Genomic DNA, 24,812 nt, shown 5'->3' on the forward strand with positions numbered 1-24,812 from the left:
GTTTAATATATATATATATATATATATATATAGGGTCTTTCAATAGGAACGCTCGAAATTTGTTAAATCATAGTAGCCATGTTGTTAAAGTGACATTTATCAAATTTGTTGTGAATTGTTTAGTAGTGTATGGCAAATCACCATGAAAAGTCATAGTGTTGAGCAACGTGTGCAAATCATAAAATTTTATTATCAAAATCAGTGCTCCGTTCGAAAAACGTTCCGCGTGATTTTTATCCTCGCCACAACCGTCCTGCCGAGTCGACTATTCGTGGCCAAATTCGAGTCAACCGGTTCGATAAATAATCAGCCAGTACGTCGCCGAAACAAAAGGTCTGCTGAAAACATCGCTGCTGTGCGTGAGAGTGTACGAGAAAACCCGAGGCAGTCAATTTCTCGTTGTTCACAAGAACTTGGCCTTTCTGCGATTTCAACTTGGCGAATTTTGCGTCGGGGCTTAGGTCTGCATCCTTTTAAAATTCAACTGACCCAGGAACTTAAGGTAAACGACATAGACAACGCCATGTGTTCGCTGATTGAATTTTCTAAGCAGTTGGAAGTTAACCCAAATTTTGCCAAACAATCATCTTTAGCGATGAGGACCATTTTTAGATGAATGGATATGTGAACAAGCAAAATTGTCGAATTTGGAACGATATCAATCCACGCGAGATACATCAGCTCCAAATGCATCCCGAGAAAGTCACTGATACGGATTTTGGTCTGGCGGAATCATCGGTCCGTTCTTCTTCCAAAACAAAGCGAGCGTTGCCATAACCGTCAACGGCGAGCGCTACAGATCGATGATAAGCAACTTCTTGTGGCCTAAAATGGATGATATGGATACCGATAACATGTGGTTCCAACAGGATGGCGCTACGTGCCACACATCGCATGCCACGATGGACATTCTGTACGAGCGATTTGAGAGTTATCTCGCGCGGCGACGTGACCACCAAGATCGTGCGATTTAACGCCTTTAGACTTCTTCCTTTGGGGCTATCTTAAATCGCAGGTCTATACGAAATCGCAAACAATTGATGCTCTCAAAGTCAACATAACAAATGTCATCCAGCAAATTCAGATTTATACGAGAAAGTCATCGAAAATTGGACCGCCCGAATACGTGTCATCAAGCGAAGCCGCGGCGGACGTTTGAGCGACGTTATATTCCATACTTAATGCCATAAAATATTCTTTTAAATAAAAAAAAAATTGAGTGATATCTCACACACAACTTGTTTTATTTACATTTAAAAATCGAGCGTCCTTATTGAAAGACCCTATATATATGTATATATATATGTCGCTCAGATTGAGATTGAACGAAGAGAAATGTGAAGGAAAATTTTATAATAATTTGTAGAAAATGTATCGAATTTTTATTTTACAACGTCATTATAAATACGATATTCGTTTTACTTACATCACCAAAAGTTGCGATAGACAATTGAAATAATTTTCCAGCGGTAATCTTGATAACATTACTTGATCGCGCTATTACCAAAATGAGACCAAGAGCAGTTTTGTGCGGTAATTCATACCAATTAATCATATATGCCTTTTCGCCAACATTTTTGCACTAATAAATAAATTAATGTAGATATTTTAAAATTTTCTGTATAAGAGTTTTAAAAAATGTGGAAAACAGTAAGAAACGTATTCAAGACAAAATTCAAATCATTGAACAACTTTTTATAGAACCATCAAATTATGTATTCTTAAGCATAAGTCAGACTATTCTAAATATCATCAATTTCGAGGAATTACCTGTTCTGTGAGAATCTCGCCGATGTAACAAAATATAAAAATATTGAAAGCCATAGATACGTATACGATAATATACGATGTTATTCTTGCGGCATCAAAATCACTCCAATTCTGAAAAATCAGAAATTAGATTTAACATTTCATAAATAAAGAAGTTATAAGTGCTGATAGCATATATTCACCTTTTTAAGTCTTTAGCATACCGTAATAGAATAATATGCAAGTAAACACATATTCATCGTGCATCCCACCAATTCCACAAGACAGATGTTTTGCATAACATTCTCCATTCGTGATATAAAACTGAAAAGCATAAATCCAACATACTTTTTATATTTATAAAAATACAATGAATTTTTGAATTTTAATGTCTTTGCACATTTCTCATAACAAATATTATGAATATTGTAATATCAGTAATGACTAATATGTGATTAAATTGTGTCTTGTATGCTAAAGACACTGACGCACAAATGCAATTTAATTTTTATATTTAAGTAAAATACCTCAGTACTCTTAAATGATGCTCCACAATCGTGGCCAGTTTCTTTTCGGCAAAATTGTTTCCCTTATCTTCATCTTCGACGAGATCGTTTAACCAAGCGAACAGCATACTTAGCTGGCCGTAAGCATGCATTGCGAAAACTGCCGCGAGACTGCAAGCACCCACCGTAACCGAGTTCACTATAAAACACGACAGCAACTCCACAGCCAGCATAATCTCATTCGCGGGGCTGAATTTTGTGTCTATAAATTTACTATATATCGGACAGGTCATCGGATGCACCGACATAGTTTCGTTGCCGATCATTACATTCATGGATGTCATCGCCTTGGCCACAGTGAAAAGGAATGTTCCGCTCTGCATGAATATCGCGCAGAATCCGGCGACGAAACGACCGATCTTTGCGTATCGCAACATTACATCTTGATCGTCGTTCCTACGAACCAGTCTCCAGTCCATCTCCATATGTTGCACACATTTACGGATGTCATCGCTGTGCGTAAGGAGCAACCAATAATTAATTGTGCCCATGATCCAATGGCTTAGCGGACCCATCGCGTTTAACTTCATCTGGACATCTTTTTCTTCCAGTGACACGTACAACATACATGGTACCATAACAATTGCTATCAGAGATGAGCAAGCGAGAACGTGTGCTTGTAGGGAGATCCTCTTCACCGTCCTTGATATAGTCGCTTGTGGCCAAGCTGCGATCGGCATCAGAAACCAACGCGTAAGTTGAAGACTGTAATCGTTATTACTTCTATACGTGAATTTGATACTCGTCAATATACGCTCGGAGTACATCGTAATCGCTTCGCGGATGCGCACGATGCACTGGCCACGTCGGACAGTGCACCTGTTAAAGCTACGTTGGAATGGGCGCGTGCGCGAATCTTTAGAGTGGTTTGAACAATAGGTGAAGTAATGTGTGCTTCCTGACAGAGACGCATGAACATGTGATCGATAATTGCTACGGAAATGTAGCGTTGACCTTTTGGTCGGAGAAAATGCACAGAATTTTATATAACAGTGGCGTAATATTGGTTCTGTTAATTTTCTTTTGCTACTATGTGTAAATAATATGTGAATCATAATATCATATAATATGTAAGATATATTAGTAAAGAATTAGCATCTCTCTTATTTAATTGATATGATATTTCATATTCATGAATCGATATATTTTCGTTTTTGTTTATATTAAACGTTAATTTTTAATTTTGAGAAAGTTGGATGACACGCAACTTCATTGTTCGTTAAATAGCGTAATTATAAAAATTGTACTATGTTCAACATAATTTCTATTTATTAAATAGTTCTACTATATTATATACTATACCAGTTCTATACAAAATATATTTTTTTCTATTTAATATAATTTACGCAGCGGATGACATCGTTCGCAACATATTCAAATATACCATGGAAGTTTTAACTACCTGAAACAGCAACGTCTTCTTTCCTATTTATGATAAATTCAAAATCCGGAAAATTTTAAGATTAATTAAAATAAATTCGAATTAATATAAGAGGGACACAAGAATAACTGAAATTCGAGTGCAGCATCCACAAACTGGACGTAGTAAAGTGTTATGCCATTAGAGGTCGCATGTTCCGGATTGACTGATTTTCTTTGTTTGAAAGCAAATTTGATTATTAAAAAAAAAGAACAGAGAATTTGCCTGAAGCTTTGCTCTTTTGGAGGAAAATTTGCTGCTGAAACTGTTTCAATACTTTGAAAAACTCATAATAACAAACTTTAAGTTGAATATAAGTACGAAGGAGGTCCTAAAAATAACTATTGTTTAATAAAATTGTTTAATAAAATGTTTTATTACTTTTTATTTCTTCCTTGAAATATTGAAACATTTTTAATAACATAATTGTTTAAAAGAAAACAAACGTACATTTTGTTCTTTTTTATCAATCATAATAAAAATCACCAAATTTACTTGCAAAGACAAAAAAAATTCATCGAAGAAATCCTATATAGCACAAATCATTACAGCAACATTGCAACATTATAACAATGTTCTTTTGCAAATTTTTGTGTATGCGATCAATCAATCCAGAATCACTTCACTTGATATACTTTTTCAAAATATTTTAATTTGCAATAATTAATAACGCAACGAGTTTAGATGGTCGCACTGCACTCAAATTCTAATTATTTTTGTGCTTCTTCATATATGATTTTATTAAACGGAAAAATGCAATCGATTTAGGAACGTTAATGATAATTTTAATAAATAATTATAAAGTAAGTAGAATATATATCAATTTTTTATTATTATTTTATTCTTATTATAAATTTAAGTATATTACTTACATCACCGAAAGTTGCAATAGACAATTGAAATAACTTTCCAGCAGTTATTTTGATGACGTTACTCGATCGTGTTATTACCAATATAAGTCCAAGAGCAGTTTTGTGCGGTAATTCGTACCAATTAATCATATATACTCTTTCGCCGACATTCTTGCACTAAATTTAAACTTTATCTTTTTATTGTTTAAAAACGTAAAATAGTAAAAAAAATATTACAAAACGCGAAAGTTAAATACAAATATAAATTTTCTTGAATAATTGTCACGTATTATCTTAACTTGGTTTTTTAATTATTACCTGTTCTGTGAGAATCTCACCGATGTAACAAAATATAAAAATATTGAAAGTCACAGATAGATATATAATGGCATATGATATTGTTTTTGCCATATCAAACGAGTCCATATTCTGAAAAAAAAAAGTTTAAGATTTTTGGTTAGACAATAATGAAAAACCTTTCTTTCAATATTCTATATTAAAAAATTAAATTTGATATTTTATAAGTAAAACAAAATTACAGAATGTAATTATATCACATATTCACTTTTCACATTATTAGCATACCGTAATAAAATAATATGCAAGTAAACACATATTCAGCGTACATCCCAGCAATTCCACGAGACAGATCTGTTGCATAATGGTTTCCATACGCGATATAAAACTAAAACGTGTGCAATTGTAGTATATGTGATATATTTCTTTTTAAATTTATAAGAAGAATGAGCTTATGTGAAATGTTAAATGTGTGGTATTTCTGTGAAATAATATTTTAATAATATTTTGATAAAATGCAATCTTCGATATTTAAACAAAATACCTTAGCACTCTCAAATGATGTTCCACGATAACAGCCAATCTTTGCTCGGCGTTTTCGTTTCCCTCTTTATCCACGAGGTCGTTTAACCACGAAAATAGCATGTCCAACTGACCATATGCATGCATTGCAAAGACTGCGTCGAGGCTGCAAGTACTCACTGAGACAGAGTTCACTATAAAACACGATAACCACTCTACACCCACTATGATCTCATTCGCGGGACTAAATCTCGTATCGATAAACTTGGTATACATTGGGCAGGTCATCGGGTGTATCAAGACAGTTTCATTGCCTACGATGACGATAGTGGTTGACAGTGATTTGGCTATAGCGAAGAGGAATGTGCCACTCTGCATGAACACCGCGCAAAATCCGGTGATGAAGCGACTGATCTTGGCCTGTCGTATCATTATCTGACGATCCTCGATTTTCCGAATGTACCGCCAGTCCGTCTCCATATGCAACACGCACTGACGAATATCATCGCTACGCGTAAGAAGTAAACAGTAATTAATCATACTCATCATCCAATGGCTCAGCGGACTTGCGATGTTCAATTTGATCTCGGTATCTTTTTCTTCCAGTAATACGTATAACAAACATGGCACCATAATGATTGCTATTAAAGACGCGCAAGTTAAAATGTGTATGTGCGAAAAGATTCTCTTCACTTTTGTCGCTGTGCTCATTTGCGGCCAAACACCGATTGGTATCAGAAACCAACGAGTCAGTTGAAGACTGTAATCATTATCGCTTTTATAGGAGAACTTGGTGCCCCTTGTTACATGATCGGAATATGTCATGATTATTTTGCGGAAGGCGCACGTGCACTGACTGCGAAATCGTTGAACAAATGGTGCACCGTCTTACGTTCTATCGAGCGCCTGCGCGAATCTTTAACTGGAGCGGTTTGGTGAACGGATAGGGTGATATACTTTGTGAGAGAGACGCATACATGACTGATCAATAATTGTTCGCGGAAGTGCTACGTTGATTTTTTCGCGGAAAACGCGCTTCGAAGGCGCTTACAATGTTTCAGTGATATTACAATATTATATTAAAAAAATAAATATGGAAAGTTACTTCAAATTGCGTATTGTGATTTCATCTGCATTGCAGAGGAACCGTATTATCGTGATCTTATATGAGACTACTATAAGTATAACTTTATACGTAAATTAATAATAATTAAATATAATATTTTTTAATATATAAATTTGTTATTTAAGTGTCTTTATTTAAAAATACTATACAAGTAAACAAATATTGAGATTCTTCTAGATCACATACAGATTCACGTTGTAACAGTTCGTAACATATTTAGGTAAACGAGAGATGTTTTGATAACCTAAAATGACGAAAGTGATCTAAAAAATTTAAAGAGAAATGAAAAAAAGATACTCACGTCACTAAAAGTTACGAGAGAAAGTTGAACCATTTTTCCAGCAGTTATTTTGATTACGACACTCGATCTTGATATAATTAGGATCAAACTCATAGCTGTTTTATGAGGTAAATGATACCAGTCAGTCATATATGCTATTTCGCCAACTTTTTTACACTAATAATAAACATTGCATCATTAAATATGCAAATGTATTAACTTATTAATTTTGCGCCAGTAATATCGTGTTTTTTTACCTGTTGCGTTAAAATTTCACCTATGTAGCAAAATATAAAAATATTAAAACTCATGGATATATACACGATAATGTACGCCATTATGCCCTTTCTATCAATCTTATTCCACCACTGAAAGAATCATAATGTAAAGATAAGTTTCTTGAGATATAAATTTTTTTGATGTTACGAAAGTCTTATTAAATTAATTTCAACTACCTTTCTACTATATTCACCTTTTAAGATGATTAGCATACCGTAATGGAGTAATATCCAAGCATACATAAGTTAAATGTGCATCCAAGTAATTCTACCAGACATATTTGATGCATAACGTCTTCGATACTCCCTATAAATCTAAAGTCAAAAATAATTAATACAATCAGTAAAAAAACTTTGATAAATCTCAAAAAAATTTTTGTTAAATATTAATTTTTGTTAAATATTAATTTGTAAGTTGGCATATATTATACATATAATATGATAAAATTTGAACAAACTTTATAATAAAAATTTTTATTCAAAAGAAAGAATATTAATAGCACGCAAATTAAAAGAAAATCAAATGAGATACAAAATTATGATTTAACCATTTATGTAAGTATTATTAAATATTAAATTGAGTAGAGATTAATTTTTTGAAATAGTTTTTTTTACATAAAAAAACATGTTTATATGTGTACATATATATACATATACGTAGATTTTTTAAAATTATATTTTATTGTCTAATATTGATATCTAATACTACCTCAGAACACGTAGATGGTGATCCACAATATTGGCCAGCCTCCTCTGGACCGGTTCATTTTTTTCCGCATCTTCACCTTCGATGAGCTTGCCTAGACGTAAGATTAAAATATCGAGTTGACCACACGCATGTATAGCGAAAACCGCAGCTAAACTGCAAGCACTGACAGTGGTGGAGTTCACTATGAAACCTGACAGCATCTGTGTTATAAGAACAATCTCATTTGCCGGGCTGTATCTGGTATCTATTAATTTGTTGTAAAAGGCACAAGGTAATTGGAGCATCGAGATGCTTTGGTTGTTGCCGATCGACACCATCACTGTCGTCATACCGGATACGATGTTGTAAAAAAACACGCCGCCGTGCATACATATTGCGCAGAAACCCGCCACGAATCGGCCCAGCTTCGCATTTCTTGCCATAATCTCGCGATCCCGCGATTGCTTCATAATCCGCCAATCCATTTCCATGTGTTGCATGCACTTATGTATGTCAGCGCTGTGCAGCAATAAAGAGCAATAATTCAATCCGCCCATGAACCAGTGGCTCAGCGGACCAGCTGCTCTTAGTTTTAATTCAACATCTTTCTCTTCAAAAAAGATATTTAATGCGCATGGTATCACGGTGAAAGCTATCAGGAAGTAACAGATGAATATCAAAATTCGAGACACAGCTTTCTCGCTGCTAGAAGTCGTGAGTTCTTGCGGCCACGCGCCTATTGGCTTTAAAAACCACCGATTCAACTGCACACTGTGATCGTGAAGATCTTTAATCATTGACCGACACATGATGGCAACGTGAAAGCACAGCTATTGACTAGGAGTCAATAGCAATACGACGGCACGACAGTTACTAATCGACTGTTAAAGACTGGCTTCCTAGTCGCTGTAGCGTCTGCGCGAGAAAAGAAGAATCCACCACAAATGTTTTGATCGATTGACCAGTGTCGTCGGACTCGTCGCTTCAATAACATCATTGCGAATACATTCTATACGTTAACTCGGCGAATCAAACAAAATCAAACAAAGTGCTCTGTATCGATCAAACGCGACATATAATGCAATTTTTTAATTGATACTTCACGAGCAGAAATAGTTGCGAGCGAGGAAATTTCGGAATTTCATGCTGATCGATAGTGCAACTTGTTGCTTTGTTCGTCCCCTCCCGACGTCGCTTTCTGATGCATTCGCAAAGTATATTGTATTAAAAGGAAAAGAGCACAAAATAGCAATTTTAATATTTTATGAACTTTGAAAATGTAGCAAGTGAGTATTTCTATTTATATTTTATATGTATCATATTCTTTATACATACATACTTTAATTCTTTATATACTATGATTCGACGATTTCATAAAGATTACATTATTATTGATAAGAAAAGTGGCATTGCTCAAAGCTTCGAATTATAAGAATAGTCTCCTATTGCATATCTATTTAAGTGACACCTATTTAGTATTTTCACATATATATATTACATTACGGTACGAAGTATATTTAGATATGCTACAGAAGTTTTAATTATCTAGAAAGAAACAACAAATAAAATAAATTAAATTTTATGAGAGATTTTTTCCAATATAATCTTTCTTTTTTTGTTACGTTAAATTTTTTTATAAAACAAAAAATTGATAAATATTTATAATACGTGCTATGTAAAAACACGATGAAGGATAGGTATTGAAGATAACAGAGCCTCATTTTTTATCATAAAAATGTTTGATGTTCAGAAATCTATACTTACATCACCAAATGTCATTAATGAGAGATGAATCAATTTTCCAGCAGTAATTTTAATTATAACACGGGATCTCGATATTATCAGCATTATATCGAGGGTAGTTTTATGAGGTAAATAGTACCAGTTGATAAAGTAAGCCATTTCACCAACTTTTCTACACTGCAGTAATTTTATACTAAATACAACGAGACTATTTTTGTGCAGAATAATGAATCAGTAATATTTTAAATATTTTTACTATATTCCAAAACACAAGCAGTTTTGTGGTTCACTTGCACGCGTTACCTGCTCCGTGATTATTTCACCGATATAACAAAATATAAAGATATTAAAAGACATAGATACGAAAAGAATGCCATATGTTGTTATAGTCTTCGTGTTTTTTTCATCCCATTCCTGAAATTATAAAACAAAATATCATAAAAAGAAACAAAAATATTTTTCTAAAAAAAAGAGTACGTCTTTAAAAAGGTATATGCATTTATATTAAAAAAAAATGTTTATTAATTATATTTTTATTATACCTTAATCGAACAGTAACCAAGCAAGCACAAATTCATGGTGCATCCAACTAATTGCACCATGCATATTTGATTCATAATTTTTTCAAAGCGTGATATAAAACTAAAAATACCATAATTTTCTCAAATTTTAAGATTTATTTATATTTGATATTGTAATTGTTACAAATGCCTTATTATAATTGGATTAGCGATACCTTACTTTAATACACGTAGATGATGCTCGACTATGTTTGCCAATTTATTCTTGGTGGTTCGTTTTTCCTCGTTTGTCAATTCATTCAACCATGTGTAGAGCACGGCGAATTGACCACATACATGCATTGCGAAAACCCCAGCAAGACTGCAAGCACTGACCGTGACAGAATTAGCTATGAAACCTGACAGGAATTGTATCATTAACACGATCTCATTCATCGGATCATGGCTGATATCTAGTAATTTGCTGTAAAACGGACAAGGCAATCGTCGCGTCGAGACAGTCTCATTGCCGACTACGATGATTATCGGCGTTAAACTGTTCACTACACTGTATGAGAACACACCGCAGTGCAGAAAAACTGCGCAAAATGCGGCCATAGATCGGCCAAATTTGGCATATCTTAGCATCGCTCCGCGATCCACATTTCTGTGCACGATGCACCAATCGTTCTCCATGTGCTGAATGCAGCAACGTATGTCTTTGCCGCGCCACAGCAGAGAACTATAATTTAATGAGCTCATAACCCAGTGGCTTACAGGACCTACTAATCTCATCTTAGTATCAAGATCCTGTTCCTCAAGATAGAAGTACATCATGCTAGGAATAACCGTGAAAGCTATGAGGGCGTAGCATATTATTTGGATAATTTTCAATAGGAGTCTTTCGCTAATTGTGGTAACACGCGATTCTGGCCAGGCGCCAATTGGTTTTAGAAACCAACGATTCAATTGAAGACTATAATCGTGATGTTCATTATGGCGATACAAAACCGATGGTGGTTTATCAGATGCGATCGTCATGATCATTCTTTGAAAGCGCGCAAAATACTAACCATTTTCTCCGTATTATCCCGTTTCTCAATAGAAGTTACGATTGCGCAGGTCTTCATTCAGAGTTACGTGCAAGAGGCGGACCATTGTGCTAATCGATAACCGCTACTTGTTGCACCGTCAGTTGCAAGTAAGGATATGTAGATAATATGCAAATTGTGACGTGTGCAGTACATATTTTGCTTCGTAAGTAAGCGTATAGAATCATAAATTATTTAACTTGCATTATACTTGTAAAATTCATAAAATTAATTTTTTCTATCACATATTTTTTAAGTACTAATTAAAAATCCATAAAACACACAAATGAAAAGATTGCTAAGTAATATTACAAAAATCTATTATTAAAATGCACATTATGCATAACTTTTATGTGTATAATACAAAGTATAATAATTTTATGTAAAATATTTATTATGTATATTTACTCATATCATGCTATCTTTACATGGTTAAAGTTTTAATTTAAACTTTATAATATACTAATATTATACTAATTTATAATATACTAATTTTAAATAAATTCAAGTTAATAATTATTTATATATTCGATAATTTCCTTAGAAATGTTTAAAAGTAGTGCAATGTTTAAAAGTGGTGTTTATAATAATAAATCATACTTTAATCTTGCCTTAATGTTTGCAGATAACGCTCAAATTCGCCAGGTTTCTCTGACATTTTTTCTTGTTTCTTAAATTCTTAACCAATTCTATAAGCCGCAACATTACTAAATTGCGTGCGTGTATCACGAAAATATGATCAAACCGTACTCATCTATGGTGTTCATGATGAGAGACGAAAGGCTACAGTGTAAACACTGAAGCATAAACAGGATTACAGGATACTGAGGTTAAAAGACTCTGCACGTTTCTTATGGATTTTTATTCTCGGTTAAATCTTCTTATATTTTGGGATATTGTAGTTCCTCCAGGTGTCCTGATTAAAGTGTCAATAGGCGTATCTCCTAAAATTAACAGTTTTCGAGATATAACTGTTCAAACTTTGTTAATTCTATTATTTCGGATATAGGGCACTATAAACAATTTCGATCCTACAGCTTAAAAAAATACCTAGATGAATCTTATAACATGCGAAATAAGGCTGTCATAATTGCATTTCGCTTCGCGATCTCAGTTGTGACTAAAAATGATTTTTAATTCAGGACACCTGGAACTACAATTTCCCAAAATATGAGAAGATTTGACCAAGAACCAAAATTTATAAGAAACATGCGGAGTCCTTTGTGTCCACGATCATTGAAGAATAAACTAAATGACTTATTACGTTTCATTGCCGATTACCACGTATCGGTGATATTTCTCTTGTTACATTGTAACAAAAAAATACCATCTTGCATGATAAATACATAAGAAAGCCATCTGTATCGACTAAATCATATAATTTTTATATAACAAATATATAGTCTCTTTCTCTTTCACAGAAAATACTTGCCCAGGATTAAAGGATACGCATATGTGTTCATAAAGTGGAGATGAGTTGTATGCTGAGAACGATTAAAAATTTCGAAATTGATATATTTTTTACCATTTTTTAGTATAACATGGCATCTCAAGTAGTCAAGTCATAACAACATTTATTTGATACGAAAATTTTGCAATCTTGTATTTACAAAATTCACAAACACGTAATTTGCACGAACAAATAACGTCAAGTTCTTAGAATTACTACTAAACTTAGATGCTTTATCGCGATGAATATGTTACATGAAAATTGATGCAAAAGTGCGACTGCTTGTAGGTTACGTGAAATTTGGTGTGATATATAAAGACATGTCGATGGGCTAGAAAAATCGATCTCTGATGACTTGTCGAAGTTCGAGCTTCGCTTTAGGCTCCCCTTAAATACTTGCTATAATGCGTCTTTCTCTAGCGTGTCTCATTATGTCTTAATGCTCTTTCCTCACGATCTTTTCCTTTTGCTAATCAATCTCCATATGTTCAATAAATTTATATCTGACCCTTTTAACATAAATACGAGCAATAATTTATATCACCTTAATAACCCGGTGATTTATAGATTCCATAGCCTACAGTTTTAAATGGACATCTTTCTCTTCGAGAAGAATGTATCATATAGAGAATATTATTGTGAGAATTATCAAAGAGCGACTCGTTAATTTTAGAGACTCGTTAATTTTTTTTGATAAAATCTTTTCGATCAAACTCTAAATATCTACTAGTTTCAAGATAGAACAATTTAGTTGAAGATTATAAATTATTATTTCACCTGTAAACGTGAACCGGGTACCGAAAGAACGCATTGTACTTTACCTATGAACGGGTACCGAAAGAACGCATTGTACTTTATCCGCGGTGAACGCAATCACTAGTCTTTATCACTGCCTATGGCAAGTCAAGTAGTTATGGCAGCATGTGTGCGAATATATGACTTATTCCTGAGAGAAGGTATGTTGCTGTGTCAGCTAACCGTGCACAATCGATATTTACAGTATAACTTGTTGCATATAAAGTTCAATATAATGTGTAAGAAAGATAGGAAATGACTGAATAAATGGTGTCAGTTATAAATCACATAAAAACACATTGAATTTTTAATTTGTGAAATATAATTCCATACATTAGAAGCTGTACTTTTGTTCTGCACATCACTTTACTTGAATTTTTGTTTTAAATATCTCTCCTAAAAACTTCATTTTATCTGATGTACTCTTGAGACAATATAAGTAAAATACAAATAATTACACTTCAAATTAAGATATTAATAGGAAATTAATATTAAGATTATTAAGATATTAAAAATAAAAAAAATAAGAAAATAAGAGGGATTTTGTTAAGTGAATTTTAGCTAACATTTATGTTTAATATAAATATATAATATATAAAATATAAATGTGAAATACATTATATTCTGTATATCAGAAATAATTTATCAACATTTAAAATTATTTTTTATTTTAATGGATTTATTGTTTTGTTGTAATTATTGTTTTTTTCTAAATTATTGTATTGCTAATTTGATATTATTATTCATTTTGCAATATAATTTATCAATCATCAGTATTATAAATTAACACCATGAAAAATTTTTAAGTAGTTAGTGTACGCAACATATTTAAATAGGCAACTGATGTCTTCATCACCTGTTTAATAAATGTTTATAAGTCATGCAATTAAAAATTTATTCGATAAAACTTATATTTAATTTATATAAATACTTACATCACCGAAACTGCTCATAGATAACTCAATGATATTCCCAGCAGTAAGTTTAATTGATGAATTGGACATCGCAATCATTAGTACAATAGCCAGAGCTTTCCTTCCTGGTAGACGATGCCAATTGATCATGTATGATGTTTCACTAACACTCTTGCACTATGTATAGGATTGATTTATTAATTTATTAAATGTATCAATGTTGAATCATGCCAATGATTCAACATTGATTTATTTCGTTTGAGCCTGAAGAAATTGATTAATTTTATTAAATGTATTATACATATGTATTTTGCGTTAGAAGCAGAAAAAACTTCTGTTTTAATTTTTGGAGGTACGAAATCGTACCTGCTCGGCAACAAGTTCACCTATATAACAAAATACGAAAAGATTGAAGACGAAATTCATAAGCAGAATAATATATGTTATTGCAAAGCCGCCTTCCCATTCCTGCAATTAAAATTTTCTATTTTCGGAAACATATTTTTTATCATCGGTATTCTAATATTATTGCAGAAGAGTGAGTTTTGCCACATATTTTGCACCATGTGCCTACCATAATTGTGTAATATCCAAGGAAACATATGTTAAATGTACATCCTACAACTTCCACAAGAGATATCTGGTGCAATACTTTTTCTGTTAATTTTATAAAACTGCAAAATAATACACATGTGGTTGAAAATACAATAATCAATTAATCAGAAAATTACAAATAAGAAAACAGTATAATTTTTATGCGATCATTTTTGTGCGAATGATTTTATCAATAAACTTTTCTTGTTTCTAAAAAAATATTACAATCGTAATGATAGTGTTCTAGCGAAAAACAAATGAGATGAATAATAGTTTAACACAATATTCTTCAAATGTTATTACGGGAAATTAAAAATTAAAATGGAATGAGAATTTTGAATATGCAACACGTGTAAAAGAAGGTAATTCTTATTTCTTGAATAGCGGACTTACTACAAAATTCGCACATGTTCTTGCATAATTATGGCCAGCCTATCGTCCACATTATTAGAAAAGTCCTCTCTCCCGTCCACTAAATGCACAATCCATTGCATGAGAACCTCCAGACGACTGTAAGCGTGTACTGCCAAAACGGCAGTCAAACTACAAGCAGCGGCCGCGACGGTTTGCGAAATGATACCTGATGCGAATTGAGTCCAAAAGAAAATCTCATTAATTGGACTGTGACGCGTGTCAACGATAATCCTAGCGACCGGATACACCAGAGGCTGGTACGTCAGATTACTATTTTTGTCTGTAATCTTGCCCATGCCAATCGGCATGGCGATAAGATAGAATATGGCACCGCTGTACGTTAAGAACGCGTTGATCATTACAAGACGACGGCTGAATTTTGCGTTTTTAGTCATAATCGCGCGATCGTCGTGATACCACGTATTCCTCCAATCGATTTTGATATGCTCGATACATACACAAATATCTCTCCCATGAAGGGCTAGCGAGCAGTATTTCATGATAACCATTAGGCCAAAGGATAATGGTCCGGCGAACTTTAAGGTATTGTATGTATCTTGGACTTCGAGCACGACATAGAAGACGCACGGAATGAAGAGAAAAGCCATTATACCGAGATAAATTATGTTCATTAATACGCGCACATATTTCTTTATCAAAGAAGAGGATTTGAGTGAATTGGGCCAAATGCCAAGTGACTTCAGTAACCAACGGATCTGCTTAATACTTATCTGCGCGTATTTCTCATGATCATATCCGGTCACTACCAGATTTGATTTCTGAGTAAAGGATGATTTTTGCATCGTTAAAGCACGGAAGCTCAGGTAGTACTGAAAGGAAACTGAAAGTCGAGGACACGTACTCACGTTAAGCGCTTGCGCGCTCAACTTCCTAGGAAAAAGCGATCAATCACGTCATGAAGTTAAAGGGTGCATTTTATAGTCATATTGACAATGAAGCATAGGAAATTTTTTTCTTCTTCTTCCTTGTATACTATTTCGTGAATTATGTGTTCTCATGCAGTGGATTGTGCATTTAGTGGACGGGAAAGAAAATTTTTCTAATAACGTGGAGCGGCTGGCCATAATTATGCAAGAACATGTGCGAATTTTGTACTAATTGTAAATCCGCTATTCAGGAAATAACAATTATCTTCTTTTATACATATTGCATATTCAAAATTTTCATTACATTTTTATTTTTAATTTCCCGTAAGACATATCTTCTTCCACGAGTATGTTTTGCGAGAGTAAGGATCATGATTCTCATTCTTCTTTCATAAATTTTTGTTTAAAGTAAAAATATTGCATATGTACTAGATTATATATACATATACATATATATAAAATTATATAATTACATGAATACATACGTATTAAATGAATCAATATTTTAAAATAAAATGATACTTTGAAATCCATTTAGAGAATTTAATTGTAAATAGTGTGAGAAAAAAGTTACAAAAATAAGAAGTATCACATTTTAGAATAAGTGTCAAATGTTCATGCATCTTTTTATTTATTAAATCTGTATTTCTTATTCTTATTCTTTCTTTAATATCATACTAAATAATTAATTGATTTAAAAAATTACTAGTTCTAGATTTTTCATTATATGTTACAAAAATGTAGCTATAATTTGTACATTTTGAGTGTCAACATAGTTAATACACGTGACATGTTCAAATAAGCAATTTATGTGTAAATCACCTATTTAGGAAATTGCATAAATATGATTCGTGAATCAATTTAATTAATGTTTCATTTACTCTATCAAAAGTACTGATGGACAATTTGATATTGACAACGGTTGAATAAACGAATTTGATATAGCATTTATCAGAATGAGAGCAAGACATCCTTTTTTTCTGGCAGATAGACGATACCAATCGTTCATATAGGATACTTTGTCAATCTTTTTGCACTGCGAGATTGTGTTTCCTCATTATGTCAATCGTATTTACTCTCACATAAAAAAAAAACTTAATTTTTGAAGTGCCGATAAATTTGAAATTTTGTAATGTTTAGCCATTATGAGAATATTAATATGTTTAATATAAAGAAATTTATAAAATTTTACATTGGTAGTGCAGATATGCTTTCAAAGTAAGGATAAAACCTGTTGAGTAATGAACTGACCAATATAACAAAAAATATTGGGTATGGGAAAAAGTCGTGGCGATTTTTTAATAAAATTAAAGTGTTTTTCTTAGAATATTGAAATCAATTTATTTAAATCAAATATGCTTCATTATTTTCTATAATATTTTGTCATTTTTGGGACAGAGCCATAATTCTATCGCGATAGAACTTCTGTGGTTTCTGATCGAAAAACTGCTTCAAGTGATTTTCACAGGCCTCTTTTGAAGCTAGTTTTACATCATTAAGAGAGTTCTGCAGAGACCTAAACAAATGATAGTTTGAGGGTGCTATGTCAGGGTTATATGGTGGATGTATTAAAACTTTCCAAGTTCTCGCAATTTTTGTCATCAAAAATGGTCGAGCGTTGTCGTGATGGAAGATCTTTCCTATTAATTCTAGCCGCTTCCTCTCAATTGCTTGATGTAATCTCTGCAGTTGTTCACAATAGAGTTCGGAATTAATTGTTTGATTGGACGATAACAGCTCATAGTGAACGATTCCCTTCCAGTCCCACCACACACACAACATCACCTTCTTCCTCGTCAATCCAGGTTTTACGATTGCTTGCGCCTTCTCTCCTTTCTTTATCCATGATCTTTTTCTAGTTGGTTTGTCGTAGGTGATCCATTTTTTATCACCAGTTATCATTCTCTTCAGAAATGGCTCAATTTCATTCCGTTTCAGTAGCGTATATAACAAATGTTCAGTCCATCATGTTCCTAACATTCAACTCGTGAGGAACCCAAACATCGAGCTTCTTTTTCTATCCAGCTTTGTGTAAATGATTTAAAACTGTTTTGTGGTCGATGCCTAGTTCCCTAGCAATCTCCACAGTGCTTATCACGCTCGACTTTTACCATGATTTCATCGGACTTTCAGTGATTGGTTGACGACCAATTGGATTGGAGCGAGGTTCATCTTTCACATCGAAATTCCCAGCACGAAAGCGAGCGATTTCCGTACTGCTGATTTTGATAGAGTATCTTCATCGTAAATAGTATCTTCAGCGTAAATTTTTTCACAAGCCTGTGCAGCATTCTTGCCTTTATCATAGTGATACTGCAAAATATAGCGAATTTTTTCCTTATTTATTTTCATTTTCAAAATAAAATAATTTTTCATCCACCGATTTCAATCTTTTTCGGCTCAAAACAAAGGTTAAAATGTCACTTTTTAAACGCACGTCTAGTGTTGCCGATGCGATTAATAGTGCTGACTGCTGAACATTTAATGCCATCTAGCGGGAAAAACGCCACGAACTTTTTCCCACACCCAATATATAGACATTGTATAAGGAACAAGAAAAATATAAATTAATATATAATACTAGTTTTATCTTTCCTTTAACGAAAACATTCTTATATATGAAAACACGTTATACATATTGCTAAAGATTTTGATTGTAATGTAATAATTTATAATTTTATTTAAAAAAAATATACATTTTGCGACACGTATTTGTTACACAATATGCGTAACATCATAACATAATATCCACACAAATATATGTTTATCGTATAGCTTCCAATTTCCACGAAAGCTATTTCGCTTAAAGGGATGCTGGAATGGTCAAATCATTGAGATTTCGCAAATAGATATAAATCTCCGAATTTACTGAACAGAATCAAAAATTCATTTACAGGGATTAAAGTAGACGCAAAATTTGGAAGTGCTGTAATAAGTTTTATAATAAAATCGGAAAAAGAAGTTAAAAATTTACATTTTTTTTCAATGTGTAGAGCTGTCATCTGACGTAGATGTTTCCTTAATACAAAAGTTTTATTGTATAAAAACATATCGTTGCGTTGGAAAAACAGCGATCCCTGGTGACTTCTCCTCAATAGGATCCTAAAGTCGTCTGTATTACCAACTAAATCATATAATTTTTGTATAACAAATATTTTTTTCTTTTTCACAGATTCGAAAATCTTTTTTCAGGATTAAAGTATATACGCATTAATATGTGTCTGCGAAGTGAAGTTTATATCAAGAACGATAAAAAATTTTTTTTAAGATTTCAATTTCGAAATTTTTTGTCATTCTCGGAATAAATTCCATCTTACATATACGTATTAATGTGTATATTTTAATTGTGGAAAAGGATTTTCGAATCTGTAAAAAAGGAAAAAAGTTAATAAAAATATATTATATATATAATATATTATGTTATATAATATTGTATTATATATATTGTTATACAAAAAATACGATTTCAATTTTGAAAAATCTTTTTTGTTTGTTCTCTGATCACAATTTCGCAAACTCAGGATTGTTCATGTATGTCATACGCTTCCGGGGAAGGTATATCATTTGGTACGTACGACCTACAGAATTTCTGCATTAAGGAAATTTTTATCTGAGATGACAGCTGTGAGAGCTGAAATAAATTGAACCTTTAATTTTTTCCTCGATTTTTTTCGTCACATTTAATGAGGACGATGTTTATTTTATGCGTATTTTTATTGTATAAAAGGATTTGGAGATATAAATTCAATTCGGAGAAATTGGCAACCCGCAATTGTCGATAATTTCCTGTTGGTTTAGAATCTTCTCAAACGATCTTTCTTTAGCATGTCTCATCATGTCTTAATGTTTTCTTCTCGCGATCTCTTCCTTTCGCCAATCAATCTTCATATGTTCAATAAATTTACGTATCTGATCCTTTTAACACAAAAATACGAGCAATAATGTATATTGTCCTTAAATCAGTGACTTGTAGGTTTCACGACCTACAGCTTTAAACGAATCCTTTTATTCGAGAAAAATGTATCGTATTAAGAGTATCACAGTGAGAATTATCAAGGAGTGATTCGTTAATTTCAAAGTTTTCGACAAAATTTCGATCATCAATATCTAAACATCTACTGGTTTTAAGATTCAACAATTTAGTTGAAGACTCTAAATTATTACTTTATCTGTAAATATCTATTTTGGGTACAGGAACGCATTATATTATATCTGCGGTGCATGAGTATGTCAATCAGTAGTCTTTACTACTGCCCACAGCAAATCAAGTAGTTACGGCAGTACGTGTGCGAACATATTCTTGAGAGAAAGTATGTTGCTGTGTCGGCTGATTGTGCATAATCGATATTTACAGTATAACTTGTTGCATATAAAGTTCAATATAATATGTGTAAGAAAGATATAATAATATATATGTCAGGAAGATAGGAAATGATCGAATAAGTGGTATCAGTTATAAGTCACGTTACGTGAAAACACGTTTAATTTTTAATTAATTGTGAAATAAAAGTTCCATACATAAAAGATATATCTGTTCTGCCTACTGACACATCGTGTATGTTTTACTTGAATTTTCGCTTTAAATATCTTTACTAAAAACTCTACTTTATATACTCTTGAGAAATATAAGCAAAATACAAATAATTATTAAAATCGCTTCAAATTAAAATATTAATAGGAAATTAATATTATGATTATTAATAAGAAATTATTATTATTTTTTATTATTAATAAGAATATTAATTAAGAAATAAGATTATTAATAAGAATATTAAAAAAAAATAAGAAAATAAGAGTGATTTTGTTAAATAAATTTCGGCCAACATTTATGTTTATTATAAATATATAAAATATGTAAAATACATTATATAATTTATATGTATATGAGAAATAATTTATCAACATTTTTTATTTTTTTATTTTAATAAATTTATTGTTTTGTTCTAATTATTGTTTCTTTTTCTACATTGTATATTGCTAATTTGATATTATTATTTATTTTGCAACAAATACAATTTATATCAATTATCAGTATTATAATTTAATACCATAAAAAATTTTTAAGTAGTAAGTGTACGTAACATATTTAAATAGGCAACCGATGTCTTAATTACCTGTTTAATAAACATTTATAAGTCATGCAATTAAAAATTTATTCTATAAAACTTACAATTAATTTATATAAATACTTACATCACCAAAACTGATCATAGATAACTCAATGATATTCCCAGCAGTAAGTTTAACTGATGAATTGGACATCGCAATCATTAGTATAACAGCCAGAGCTTTCCTTCCTGGTAGACGATGCCAATCGATCATGTATGATATTTCACTAACCCTCTTGCTCTACGTACAGGATTGATTTATTAATTTATTAAATGTATCAATGTTGAATCATTGACATGATTCAACATTGATACATTTAATAAATTCAACATTGATTTATTTCGTTTGAGCCTGAAGAAATTAATTAATTTTATTAAATATATACATATGTATTTTGCTTTAGTAGCAGACAAAATTTTTATTTTAATTTTTGGCGGTACGAAATGGTACCTGCTCGGCAACAAGTTCACCTATATAACAAAATACGAAAAGATTGAAGGTGAAATTCATAAACAGAACAATGTATGTTATATATATTGCAAAGTCGTTATCCCATTCCTGTAATTAATATATTTTATTTTCGGAAACATATTTTGCATACATCAACCGTATTCTAATATTATTGCAGAATAGTGAATTTTACCATACATTTTGTACGATGTGCCTACCATAATTGTGTAATATCCAGTGAAACATATGTTCAACGTACATCCTACAACTTCCACAAGAGATATCTGGCGTAATACTTTTTCTGTTAACTTAATAAAACTGCAAAATAATACACGTATGCTTGGAAATATAACAATCAATTAATCATGAAATTACAAATAAGAAAGCAGTATATAATTCTTATGATAATTTTTGTGCGAGTTATCAATAAGCTTTTCTTGTTTTTAAAAAATGTTGCTACAATCATAATGATAGTAAATCCATAAAAAAATGATCTATAATCGAACCAATTGAGATTAGAAATTGTATATCATAAATTTATTAAACAAAGAACATTAAGTAATGACATATAAAATTGTACGTTTCAAAACAAAATCCTTCTTCAGCAATAATTGAATAAAGAATCGATATCAAAAGATTGACATTTCGTATAATTCGTTGTGATGGTACATTTCAAATAGTTGCAACGGATAAGATATTTCCTTAAATCTTGAATTCTTGTTTCATAATGTGAGTGCATAATGGTGAAATTATTTTGGATAATATTCATTGCTAAAATTGACATGCAGATATGTTATCTAAATTGTTTTATATAAAATAATGATACAATATCGTATTATTAAAATGTTATCAATAAGTAATTGAAATGGAATTAAGATCTATATGAAAGAGGTCAAATAGAATTATGTCATTATTAAATTAATTGTCAAATGTTAAAACAAGATTAATTGGAACAGTTAAGATTTACATATAAACCAGGAGATCAATTACAATAAAAACGTTTGAATTGGTTAAACGTTAAAATGATTGGTTATAAACATTAATAGACTGAGATCAAGATTGAAACCTATTTATTTTCATTAGACGTGTATTTTAATAAATAATAATTATTGTAAGACATGTCTCTGTATCTTTGTGTGAGTCATTTCCCTGTTTTTTGATACATCTCTGAGATCATCCGTTTTTATAATTGAATCCTGTATTTAAAATTGATACATGATTTCCAATCAAATTTATGATTGTGATTTAATATGTGTTCAGTAACAGAATATTTACAGATGAGTCCCATCTTACTTTTGTGCTCGTGCATACGCGTCTTCAATCGTTTCTTCGTCTGTCCCACGTAAGGCGCAGAGCAATCCTCACAATTGATCTTGTAAACGACATTTCAATTCTGAAATTTGTCTAATTTATTTTTTTGAACTCTAATAAATGAGCTTAATTTATTTAATTAACTATGTCCAATCGTGAACATTGCCCTGTTGAAAAACGAAATGACAGAGTTAGAGACTTTGGGTATATATGGTACCAGAAAAAGTTTTTTGACATTATTATTTTTAGTGTTCGAGATTAAATCGTCATTATCTTATGAAAAATTGTAATTGAATTTATGTATTATTATTTGATTCTATTATTGATGTAGTTGAAAATCAACGCCAAAGGATAACAATTATTTAAAAGAATGATCACTAATTCAAAATTCTTTTGATGAAAGATAGTGTGAGAAAAGGATTGCTCTGGTGACAACGTTGTAGATGGAGTCAATTTTATGAGAAATGAGATGATTTGATAGGAAGAATAAATATCTATCTGAAAAAATTTTTTTGTGGTACCAATTAATAATTAATAATAATTTTATTTTCGCGTTTAAGAAGGAGATAAAAAACTAAGAGATCTATTATTTTCGATTTCCAATGTGAATTGAATTTTTTCGTAGATGCTATTGAAATTGATCAATATGTTATCAACTTGATCACTAGGTGCGGTCAAAACAATGTCATCTACATATCTGGAGTTAAAATATGGAATTAAAATTCAAAGAATTTAAAATCTTTTCTTCCAAATTTCGCAATACAAGTTCAGACAAGAAATAAGGAGGAACTCACATGAGTGCCGAATTTTAATTATAGGGTGCTCGTAAATTTTATTGTTGAATGTAAAGAAAATCGAAGAGAAAATAAATTTTAAAGTTTCAACAAATTCGTTCAATGGTTCGTTTTTAAAGTAATTAAATGCCTTTTTTTAATGCTACTGATTGCAAGATTTAAAGGAATATTCGTAAACAGAGATCATGTAGATCGAAATTAAAATTGAATTGTCTATTTCAGATTCATTATGTAATCTGTAAATCTCAAAATTATTATTTGTATGTGTTGCATTCTTTTCCACAATTGACCTGATGACTGAATGTAAAAAGGCTGCTAAACATAATAATAATAGTATTATAGCGAAAAGAAAAGTATGAGATGATTAATAATTTAACACGATATTCTTCAAATGTTATTATAGGAAATTAAAAATAAAAATGAGAATTTTGAATATGCAACAAATATAGAAGAAGATGATTGTTATTTCCTGAATAGTGAACTTACTACAAAATTCGCACATGTTGTCGCACAATTATGGCTAGCCTCTCGTCCACGTTATTAGAAAAATCCTCTCTCCCGTCCACTAAATGCAAAATCCACTGCATGAGAATTTCCAGACGGCCGTAAGCATGTACTGCCAAAACGGCAGTCAAACTACAGGCAGCGGTCGCGACAGTTTGCGAAATGACACCCGATGCAAATTGAGTCCAAAAGAAGATCTCATTAATTGGACTATAACGTGTGTCGACGATCATCCTTGCGACCGGATACACCAATGGCTGGTACGTCAGATTACTATTTCTCTCTGTGATCTTGCCCATGCTCAATGGCATGGCGATGTGATAGAACGTAATACCGCCATACGCGATAAACGCGTTGATTATTATAAGGCGACGGCCGAATTGCGCGTTTCGAGTCATAATCACGCGATCACCATGATACCACGTATTCCTCCAATCAGTCTTGATGTGCTCGATACATATACGGACATCTCTCCCATG

At 31.9% G+C, this 24,812-nt stretch overlaps 6 protein-coding genes across 6 annotated transcripts in view; all 6 read right to left on the minus strand.

Moving 5' to 3' along the window:
- Nucleotides 1-3,082, minus strand: part of LOC105626300 — a 3,271-nt gene extending 189 nt beyond the window's left edge. The window contains exons 1-4 of the mRNA XM_012207602.1: nt 2,277-3,082; nt 1,974-2,073; nt 1,771-1,881; nt 1,427-1,582 (exon numbers count right to left, since the gene is read on the minus strand). Of these exons, the coding sequence (XP_012062992.1) occupies nt 1,427-1,582; nt 1,771-1,881; nt 1,974-2,073; nt 2,277-3,082 (1,173 nt within the window). The remainder of the gene's footprint in view (nt 1-1,426; nt 1,583-1,770; nt 1,882-1,973; nt 2,074-2,276) is intronic.
- Nucleotides 3,083-3,657: 575 nt separating this feature from the next.
- Nucleotides 3,658-6,230, minus strand: LOC105626302 (odorant receptor 82a-like). Its single transcript, XM_012207603.1, has 5 exons — nt 5,428-6,230; nt 5,172-5,271; nt 4,905-5,015; nt 4,608-4,763; nt 3,658-3,717 (listed from the first exon to the last, which is right to left on the minus strand). The coding sequence occupies exons 1-5, from the start codon at nt 6,228-6,230 to the stop codon at nt 3,658-3,660; spliced, it is 1,230 nt and encodes a 409-aa protein (XP_012062993.1).
- A 491-nt stretch (nt 6,231-6,721) lies between these two features.
- Nucleotides 6,722-8,586, minus strand: LOC105626557 (odorant receptor 4-like). Its single transcript, XM_012207854.1, has 5 exons — nt 7,799-8,586; nt 7,305-7,404; nt 7,069-7,179; nt 6,833-6,988; nt 6,722-6,775 (listed from the first exon to the last, which is right to left on the minus strand). Exons 1-5 carry the CDS (start codon nt 8,584-8,586, stop codon nt 6,722-6,724), a joined length of 1,209 nt encoding a protein of 402 aa, XP_012063244.1.
- A 685-nt stretch (nt 8,587-9,271) lies between these two features.
- On the minus strand, nt 9,272-11,061 carry LOC105626303 (odorant receptor 4-like). The gene is made up of 5 exons (XM_012207604.1): nt 10,262-11,061; nt 10,063-10,162; nt 9,824-9,934; nt 9,542-9,697; nt 9,272-9,322 (listed from the first exon to the last, which is right to left on the minus strand). Exons 1-5 carry the CDS (start codon nt 11,059-11,061, stop codon nt 9,272-9,274), a joined length of 1,218 nt encoding a protein of 405 aa, XP_012062994.1.
- Nucleotides 11,062-14,158: 3,097 nt separating this feature from the next.
- Nucleotides 14,159-15,886, minus strand: LOC105626558 (odorant receptor 85c-like). Its single transcript, XM_012207856.1, has 5 exons — nt 15,258-15,886; nt 14,845-14,944; nt 14,637-14,738; nt 14,292-14,447; nt 14,159-14,212 (listed from the first exon to the last, which is right to left on the minus strand). Exons 1-5 carry the CDS (start codon nt 15,884-15,886, stop codon nt 14,159-14,161), a joined length of 1,041 nt encoding a protein of 346 aa, XP_012063246.1.
- A 5,339-nt stretch (nt 15,887-21,225) lies between these two features.
- Nucleotides 21,226-24,566, minus strand: LOC105626304. The gene is made up of 5 exons (XM_012207605.1): nt 24,316-24,566; nt 21,943-22,042; nt 21,725-21,832; nt 21,359-21,514; nt 21,226-21,279 (listed from the first exon to the last, which is right to left on the minus strand). The coding sequence occupies exons 1-5, from the start codon at nt 24,564-24,566 to the stop codon at nt 21,226-21,228; spliced, it is 669 nt and encodes a 222-aa protein (XP_012062995.1).
- Nucleotides 24,567-24,812: the final 246 nt, after the last annotated feature.

The sequence above is a fragment of the Atta cephalotes genome, assembly GCF_000143395.1.
Source record: "Atta cephalotes unplaced genomic scaffold scaffold00005, whole genome shotgun sequence".
Taxonomy (NCBI): domain Eukaryota; kingdom Metazoa; phylum Arthropoda; class Insecta; order Hymenoptera; family Formicidae; genus Atta; species Atta cephalotes.

Coding starts and splice junctions, on each gene's coding strand:
- LOC105626302 (XM_012207603.1), bottom strand. CDS start 6,230: ATGACATATTCCGATCATGTAACAAGGGGCACCAAGTTCTCCTATAAA. Junction 4,764..4,904: donor GTGAGATTCTCACAGAACAG/GTAATAATTAAA, acceptor GTTTAAATTTAG/TGCAAGAATGTCGGCGAAAG. Junction 3,718..4,607: donor CTATTGCAACTTTCGGTGAT/GTAAGTAATATA, acceptor TTGCTGTTTCAG/GTAGTTAAAACTTCCATGGT.
- LOC105626557 (XM_012207854.1), bottom strand. CDS start 8,586: ATGTGTCGGTCAATGATTAAAGATCTTCACGATCACAGTGTGCAGTTG. Junction 7,405..7,798: donor CACCATCTACGTGTTCTGAG/GTAGTATTAGAT, acceptor TTTTGACTTTAG/ATTTATAGGGAGTATCGAAG. Junction 7,180..7,304: donor TTGGATATTACTCCATTACG/GTATGCTAATCA, acceptor TGATTCTTTCAG/TGGTGGAATAAGATTGATAG.
- LOC105626303 (XM_012207604.1), bottom strand. CDS start 11,061: ATGACGATCGCATCTGATAAACCACCATCGGTTTTGTATCGCCATAAT. Junction 10,163..10,261: donor CATCATCTACGTGTATTAAA/GTAAGGTATCGC, acceptor TGGTATTTTTAG/TTTTATATCACGCTTTGAAA. Junction 9,698..9,823: donor GTGAAATAATCACGGAGCAG/GTAACGCGTGCA, acceptor AAATTACTGCAG/TGTAGAAAAGTTGGTGAAAT.
- LOC105626558 (XM_012207856.1), bottom strand. CDS start 15,886: ATGGCTTTTCTCTTCATTCCGTGCGTCTTCTATGTCGTGCTCGAAGTC. Junction 14,945..15,257: donor GAACATGTGCGAATTTTGTA/GTAAGTCCGCTA, acceptor ATTATTTTGCAG/TTTTATAAAATTAACAGAAA. Junction 14,213..14,291: donor CTATGAGCAGTTTCGGTGAT/GTAAGTATTTAT, acceptor TTTATTAAACAG/GTGATGAAGACATCAGTTGC.
- LOC105626304 (XM_012207605.1), bottom strand. CDS start 24,566: ATGATCGTCGACACACGTTATAGTCCAATTAATGAGATCTTCTTTTGG. Junction 21,833..21,942: donor CTGGATATTACACAATTATG/GTAGGCACATCG, acceptor TATTAATTACAG/GAATGGGATAACGACTTTGC. Junction 21,515..21,724: donor GTGAACTTGTTGCCGAGCAG/GTACCATTTCGT, acceptor TCCTGTACGTAG/AGCAAGAGGGTTAGTGAAAT.